Below are 9057 nucleotides of genomic sequence, written 5' to 3' on the forward strand. Positions count from 1 at the left end.
ATGTTCATTATTTGCATGACTTTATCTAGTGTTTTGATAATAAGACCTACTTGTAATGATCTAGTGTTGAAATAAGTTCAAATCTACTGAAGATCAACACAAGCTGATGTCCTATCTATTTTCTTAACAGAGCAAGACTCTGTTTTGAAAGCTGAGGGTAAATACCCTTCTGGCTCTCAACAGACCATTTTTAATGATAATTAAGATTAATTAATTAATTAATTAATTAATTAAGTAATTAATTAATATCAGCTGAGAACAAGAAGGGCATAAACAACATGTGTACTGCTTTGTCTCCAATGATGCCTCCTACTAAACCAAATATTTGCCCATTTATTGTATTTAAAATGATGCTACAATTACTATTTACCATGTCATCTTGACTTCGATGTCGGAAATGTTCCACCACCAATCACCATGATCATCATTATCATAATCATCACCATTATCATTATCATCACCATCATCACCACCACCATTATCATCATCATCATCATCATCATCATCATCATCATCATCATCATCGTTATCATTATCATCACCATCATCATCACCATTATCATCACCACCACCATCATCATCATCACTATCACCATCCTTGTCACCACCATTATCATCATCATCATCATCATTACCGGCATCATCATCATCATCATCATCACCACCAACATCAATATCATCATCATCACCCCCGTCATCACCACCACCATCATCACCACTATTACCACCAACTTCAACTTCATAATCAATATCATCATCACTAGCAACCATCATCATCACCATCATCATGATCACCACCAACATCATGATAACTACCACCTTAAGCATCACCATCCATACAAAAACTATAAAATACTTTGTAACTTACAGCTGACGGTGACGATCGCTTCCACGCTCTTATCACCCCAGGTGTTCTGAGCGGTGCAGATGTAGGTGCCTGAATCGCTCGACTCTGCATTGCTGATCCGTAGAGAGCTGTCTTGCAACATGGTATTCCTGAAGAGACAAATCAGAATTAAAACAAATTAAATTTTTTGCAAATGTGTGATTTGTAAAAGCTATGCTCCTGTTTGTTCTTAGCACCCTAGATATTAATTACGAGAATGTCAGTTTATAATAATTAAAAAAAGGGAAATTATATTATAAGATGAAGCACATCTTATTTTCAAGTAGTATGTGAGATTGAAATAATGACTTTACCCCTGCGTTACAATGTCAACATATACATGTAATCAAGCTCATAACAATAATATAAAAATATTCCAAAAAATTGAAAAATTGAGGAAAAAACATCAAATTAACGACTTCAATCAGCATTATCTTTAACAAGTTCATTACTGAGCCAAACAACATATGCTGTATAACTAGTTGGAAACTTAATTAATTGCACACCTATAAAATTGGTGGAAACATCAGTTTTTAACAAAATAAACTTGACAAAATAGACTGATTAATCACATATCGTCTGCTGGGAAAATCTGGATTGCCTAAGGAACTCTGATCTGTCACTCAACATCCCCATCTCTATTGTAAACAATGGGAAGAAGAAATTAACATTTTCTCTAAGCATGTCAACAAAGCCATATGTTCCCATATACCTATAAACCATATACTGTATAACTCTGGCCCTTTGTTTCAATTATTTCATTGTGCGTCCAGGATAAAATGGGTGTGAACAAAAAGTATTGTCATATTTATAAACCTTCTAGATTTGATTGCTGAAGCGAAGTGATTTTACTGATTATGTTTGGATGTTGTATAGACTGAAAATATTGTGTTGATAAAGCAAGGGTACAGTCAAAACTTTGGAATGTGTTTTTCTTAAAATATACATTCTCTCTACCATTCTATTCCCCCATCCATCTGCATGCACCCTTTTTCCAGGTAGACGATAGTCTTATGGGAGGGAGGCGGTCCATTCCATGGTAACTAACCTGTTCAGTGGTAGAGTGCCATCTTGCTTCACCCATCTGATGGTGGGTGCAGGCTCGCCCTCCGCTACACAGGGAAGGGTGATGGTCTCGCCCGGGATGGCCAATGTGTCGAAAGGGACCTCTGTGAAAGCAGGACGCGCTGCAGAAGATGAGAAAGGAAATCACAAATTAAATACCAACTCATTCATTGTAATCTAATTTAGGAGGTCTAAATTATAAATGGCCATTGAGACTATAGAGAAAACTTTCCAAATAAGCACTAACCAAAAAAGGGCTGCTAAAATTGTGATAAGGGGAAATAAAAATATTTAGAGAGAACAAACTTAATTGAAACAGCTCCTTTGCAACATACTTAATCTTAAATGATGTACATGAGTAACATATACCTTTGGTAACTATTTAAACAAATTAAGCTGAAAACATTGATGGTAATTTCATGCACAGAGGATGATTGCTAGTGTCTCAGATCTCAGTTCCCAAGGTTAAATTCAACACTTAAAGCCTGTCTGTACTAGTTTGGCCAGGAGGGATTAGACCACCCGGCAAGGTCACTGACAGGTGGCTATCTTGTCAACTCAGCTCTCAATTAACATTTTTTTAAAGAGGATCACGAGGGACCAAAGGGCACAGCTTTGGCATTGTTTTCTATATAGAGGGAGCAAGTAGCTACAAGTAGTACAGTGGGGTTTTAAATTACAACAGTTTGCTTGAGTTGTTGAAAGGCTACATGCTTTTACTGAACTACGAAATGTTTCAGAAGAACTTACAATTTATGATCAATCGTCCGGCAGCACTACGTTTGGCTCCCTCAGAGTTGGTTGCTACACAGACATAATTCCCTATGTCACTTGACTTGGGCTAGATGAGGAGGAAGAGAAGAATATTCGCATGAACGAAGGATCAGTTGTATCATCTACATCATCACTACCACAATCATTACTACTACCATTATTGCCATCACTCGCAATGATTCACTACCATCTTTTTGATTGGCAACATCTTAAAAAGTACTTGGCCACTCTCAATGAAACTTCAAGTGTAATCTTGTAGTAGTATCCCCTAACTGTCCTGTGAATTTCAAAATGATTTAAATGAAAACTCACCATCACCACCACCACCACCATCATCACCACCACCAGCATCATCATCCCCACCCCCACTACCATCCCACCATCACCATCATCACCATGCATCATCCTCATCCTCATCATCATCATCATCATCATCATCATCATCACCACCATCATCACCACCACCACCATCATCACCACCACCACCACCACCATCATCACCACCATCCAATTTACCTGTGATATAACCAGGTTTCCATCTGTCAGTATTCTCACTCTAATCCCATCTTCTACCACCGTTTGTCCGTTCCTCTCCCAGCTAACCTCCGGCTCCGGGTGCCCACGAGGAGGGGAGCACTCCAACACCACCGCCTCCCCAAGCAGAGCCATGGTGTCGCTGGGTTCTTGACGGAAATCCCCTCTCAAATCTGTATAAAAAACAAAATATGGTAACCGATTGTTAGTTAAATTGATCTAATTTTCATATGTGTATTTTCTTTCCAATTATTTGTGATATTTCCTTTTAACATTACGATAAAACACAACCTCAGAATAGTCAAATTTGAAATAAATTAAACTTTGAAATAAAATTTATTGATTCAAATTAATTCAAACTGATTTGTTTCCTGCACTCGCAAACAGTCATAATCTTTATGTGACTCTCTTCTCTCTCTCTCTCTCTCCTCTTCCTTTTGCTATCTCTATCTTCTCTCTTCATCTCCTCTTTCTGTTTTCTCTCTCTCTCTATCTCCTTTTCCTATTGTTATCTCTATCTTCTCTTCACTATCTCTATCTTCTCTCTCCCCTCCATCATACAAACCTCAAACAAACTTCAATCCATATTTTCCATTTAACTGTTGCATACATTTCAGGCTTGTCTCTCTTTTTTATCTTGTTTTTGTATATTCATAAATCAGATCCGATGGATCCTGTTCAACGATTCATAATTCATCATATTTTTTCACTTCCAATCCATCAAGGAAATTAAATACGATATCCCGTAACACTCCTCTCTTTAAAATTCCATATCACTCGTCTCAAAATCATTTGATGACGTAGAAGTGATCGGGCGACGAGACGCAAGCAGCGCACATTTTCCCACCTCTCTTGCTTATATGCTGTTTTATTTTCTATAAATAAAATCGATTTGGAAAGAACATGCTGTTTTCTATGGCAATGGATGTCAATACTTTTTGGAATGTGTGAGAAAAATGTGAAATATGAAGATTGGGAAGTTTATCTTAAAAAAGCAATCAATTTTTGAGGAGACATCCTCTTGCTAGTTGGTGTAAATTTTGATGTTGGCATGCGCCATCTGACAAGAAGATCTCTCTTTAGTTTTATTGCAAGCTATGGAGAGATAGTGGGCAGAAATGAAATAGCAGGAAGAAAATATGAGAGAAATAGAAGGGACAGACAGAGAGATAGAAAGAGAGAGGAAGGAAGAGGAGAGGAGGATGGATGGATAAGAAGAAAGAGAGAGAGAGAGAGGGAGAAGGGGAGAGAGAGAGAGAGAGTATTATACATGTTCCAACTAAAGACATTCTTCTATCCATCCATCAATCCTTCATTGCATCCATTCATCAATCCATCCATCTCTTTCTCCATCAAAATTACTTATCAATCAATTCTTTAAACCAACTTCCCTCCTTCTATCCAACTTCCCCTACCAATCCATCCGTCCAATCTATCCATCCATCTATTTTAGATTCATCCATCACATTTCCTTCAATCAATTCCTAAATCCAACCTCACTCATTCCATCCATCTATCCTTCCATCCCTCCATCCATCCCTCCATCCATCCATCCCTCTCTCACCGCTACTTTTATTGGGTTTGTAATAAGGAGGGGACACGAGACGTCTCCCGGAATCCGACAGACGATCCCTCGCGATCGATTCCACCGGATTGATCGCGGGTGACAGACAAAGCGCAACTTTATCCACCGAGCCTGATGCCAGCCTGCTTGAGCATGCACAAGTGTCCGTCTTCTTCCAGCGGTGTCAACACTCGGCCTCAAAAACATTGCTCTTTCTTTTCCCCTAAATACATCGCGATTTAGGAGTCACGGGAGATTAAAATATCTGTCCCGCATATTTACCAACTCGGCCAAAAACTGTTGGAACGTTGGCAGAAAGTAAATTAACATAAATGTCTGGGAGAAAACAAGATTAAGTGTCATTACTGCCAATGTACTAAAAGTCTCCTTATTAACAATTTGTTTTTCTTCTCCTCTTGTTTACGTATAAAACCTTTCTGGTCCAAAAAAGACAAATTATATCTGTAACATTGAGATTTATTATTAATGGATATTAAGCATTTATACTGTACAACATTTGTTATTATGCTAAGTTGAAGATATTCTAAGTGCTTGTATGGCCTTAGAAAATGTTAGAACATTTAAGAGAATTGGAAAAATTTATGTAATTAAAGGCAGTATAAATTCATTTTTGCCTGAGCAATATTCAACAGGTATCATAACTGCAACCTTGTTTAAGCCTGTATTTGAGTATGGACATTACTAGAAATGTTAACACTTTTTGAATAAGCCCTGTTAAACCAAGTGATAAGAGATTCTCATACATACTAAACTTAGGCAAATTAAAACAATTTTTTTGTTGATGACATCTTATGATTGCTGAATTTTCTCTTTCACCCATGAAAACAAATAAAAGCAGAAAAATGAGAGGAAAAGGTCAGTGAAAGTCTGAGCAAAAATCGATGAAAAACAAGGAAAGTGATGAATTTTTGAAGGTGCAATCTACCAAAGACTAATTGGCATCTCTGTGATGTATCTTGCAAGCTCTGCTCCCATTCGCCTGTCCTAAAAACAACTTCAAAAATTTACAGCACTGTAAAAGGTTAAGCAATTCAGAAGAAACCTAGGTAATTACATCTAACAACAGAACATTTAACTGTCTAAACTCTGTACACTTCCAATAACCCTACACTTGAGTAAACCTCCAAGATTGTGTTTCACTTCTTGCCCTCCCAAACCACAGAGGGCAGTGTTGAGCGCCACTTAATCAAATCCCAATAAAGTCCAATAAACATGGGCTAATCGCGGGAGAAGAGAGCCGTAATTATTACTTCGTCGGACGACAAGTTTGCGATGGCCTGTTGATTGCCTTACGGAGCTGGCGGCAGGCGCTCTGACATGCTTCTCGTGATATTTTGTTTCTAAACAGGACTGAAAGCCGATGACTGGCCATTTTAAAGTGAAAAGAGGCAAGGAAATTGTGATGTGGGGGAAGAGAAATTGCTTATCCCAGCTCAATTTATAACCTATTCTGCACAAGCATGAATATATTAAAGGCACTCACTAGTTGATTCCTCTTAAAAAAGATTTAACATTTTGAATTCATGTCAAATGGGGAAAAACTGGCAGTCTTTGGAAAAAGGAATATATAAAATACTCTGTGATCTTCCTGTTAATGCTATAGTAAAATGATAAATAAACCTCAACAGTTCAAGCAATAGGAACTTTTCCCATATTTGAAGTTTCAAGTATTCATCACAAATACATTTTAAGATTATCTTTAATGCATCTTCCTTGGGAGTATATGTGTAAATGAATTTTGATGATTGTATTTTTTAAAGAAAGAAATTCCATCTATTCTTAGTCCTTATTAACCACCAATAGTTGGGGAAGGATTCGCGGCCAAAGGCAAGAAAGAAGGGGGGTGGAGGGTTCAGGTGTAACAATAGCATCTGGGAATGAAAAATGTTTCCTCAACTATAAAGTACTTAAAATATATGTATATGGACAGACAAGAAGAAACAGGAAAATATAAGACAGGTGAAAAATTGGGAAATGTGAGCAATTTGTAATAACAAGAGGAACTTTGTACACTATTCACTCAGGCTCTTTTATTTTCATCAACAATATCAATAAATGATTGCTCTATGTTTCAATAGTTTGTCTTTATTTTAGAAGTGATTAAATTACATTCAGCTGTTCAGGAGCTCTAGAGTATAAGAATTGACCCTCTTTTCCAGGTCTCAGAAGGAGTAGGGGTCATTTCTTCTTTGAAGTTATTTTCAAGTCGAGTGTGTAATTGTGCTGTAAGGCAACATCTACCCTTAATCAAATAAGAATCAACGATGCTTTAACGTCTAAGATGCGAGCGAGGAATACAGTTATGGTAGATTCATATACATGTAGATGTAAAGAAATGAAAGATGGGTAGATAGACCAGATGAAGAGAGTAGAATTGGAAAAAGATAGTATGTGAGCATTGAAAAGGAAAGACAAAGGATGTGAGAAAGAAAGAGGAAGAAAAAGAGAAATAGGAAAAGAGAAAAAGAAAAGAGTAGGAGAAAGAAAAAATAAATGAGAAAAAGATAGGCTAAGAAATTTCAATAAAGAAAGAGAAATAAAAAGTGAAAGAAGAGAGAGAGAGAGAGAGAGAGAGAGAGATAGGAACAGGAGAGACAAAGAAACCAAGAAATAAAGAAGAAAAAGAGAAATAGGAAGAGAGGAAGAGGAAGAGAGAAGAGAGAGAGGGGAAGAGAGAGGGGAAGAGAGAAGAGAGAGGGGAAGAGAAAGAGAGAGAAAGAATTTAAAAAGTAAGACCAGGAAAAAATTAATGGAAAAAATAGAAAGAGCAGGAGAAAAAAAGAAAGAGCAGGAGAAAGAAAGAAAGAAAGAAAGAAAAAGAGATAGACAGAAAGATAGGAAAAGAAAGAAAAAGAGTAAAAGGAAGAGGAAGAGATAGAAAGAGAAAGAGAGAGAGAGATAGGAAAGAGAGAAGTAAGACTGTGAAGGAATGTATAGCATCCTCATATTAGCTTGGAAAACTGATCTGGAGGGCAAACCGCGCCGCGCCAGCTCGCCTCGTAACCATCCCGTATTCAGCTGGGCAGGTGGCGCAATCGGCGGTAACAAATCGCCGAAACTGTAGAAGGAATTAAACGAGCTATTACAAACACGGCAGCGCTGCGAGGGTGAACTTTAGGGGCGCGACACGGGGCAACTCGAGCCGCTGAGGGTACTAATAAAGGATGGGCGGATGTGCAACAGTACCTCACTACAAGTCAATTACAACTTCAATGTGGTTTGTGGAGAATTTAAAGGGATACTATGCCTTAAGTGAAACACAGAGATGGAGATAGACACGTATCTCTCTTCTTTCTTTGGAAGATAGAAGAAACTGAGGAGAAGAGAAGAAACTGACTCTACCGTCCATATCACACATTGAAATGAGATATGAATTGCAGATTGTACTTTTTATTAACTCAGCCCATGGAATTGAGGGCAAAATGAATCAAGTATTACTTTTCAAATTGGCAATGTTTATATTTTTCATTGTAACTTGAAAAGTCTGTCAACTTAGAACTTTTCGGCTTATCAAAAGTTAATCGCTAGAAAGGTGTTAACTTGGCATTTTTTTCCAACTCCAAATAGACTATCTAAAACTAATTGAAACCTCCTACTGCTAAGTGATCATTTACATGGGTAAACGAAGAAAAGAATTCTACTTTAGTAATATTCATACTTGTCATGCAAGCATTTACAGTCTTTTTTCCCAAATAACTAGGTGGATCTAAGCTCTCTTATCTGTCATGCTTATTCCCCACTGAATAAAGCTTACCCTTTACATCACAAATGATTTTGATCAATTTTTAACTTAAAAAAAGGGGTTGGTTTGTGCTTTGTTTTCCCAACTCCCAGATTGAAATGGAGACAAATGGCAAACATTTGTATCGATTTGCGATGGAATTGAGACGAATGCTTTGGAGGAATTGAATGGGCATCTTTTGTCATCAAGGACATCGTTGAAAATAAATAGTTTGCTTTGGTAATGCAAAGGCAATCTGTAAAAGCTTGTCCTTCCCCAAACAGACAAAGTTCATGTATTAATGGTGATATTCAAAAGTGAAAAAAGGGACTGTTAAAAATTATACTTCATACATTCAGACCTTTATATATATAGGCGACTAAAGGTAGGTAATGATAGAAAAGCAGCCTTTAAAAAAAGGATGTTAGTGATGTTCCTCTTATAGAGGTTTAAGGTGGTCTTTAAAGACAGGTGGTCACTAATAGACTCAAA

The 9057-nt window shown here is 37.3% G+C and overlaps 1 protein-coding gene across 1 annotated transcript in view; it reads right to left on the reverse strand.

Annotated features, from left to right (window-relative positions):
- LOC579816 (roundabout homolog 1) overlaps positions 1-3638 on the reverse strand; it is a 35989-nt gene extending 32351 nt beyond the window's left edge. Inside the window, exons 1-4 of the mRNA XM_030978250.1 lie at positions 3242-3638; positions 2702-2792; positions 1935-2073; positions 869-996 (exon numbers count right to left, since the gene is read on the reverse strand). Coding sequence (XP_030834110.1) covers positions 869-996; positions 1935-2073; positions 2702-2792; positions 3242-3394 — 511 coding nt within the window. The 5' untranslated portion in view covers positions 3395-3638. The remainder of the gene's footprint in view (positions 1-868; positions 997-1934; positions 2074-2701; positions 2793-3241) is intronic.
- Positions 3639-9057: the final 5419 nt, after the last annotated feature.

This window comes from Strongylocentrotus purpuratus, unplaced genomic scaffold (assembly GCF_000002235.5).
Source record: "Strongylocentrotus purpuratus isolate Spur 01 unplaced genomic scaffold, Spur_5.0 spur5_scaffold_1, whole genome shotgun sequence".
NCBI classification, from domain to species: Eukaryota; Metazoa; Echinodermata; class Echinoidea; order Camarodonta; family Strongylocentrotidae; genus Strongylocentrotus; species Strongylocentrotus purpuratus.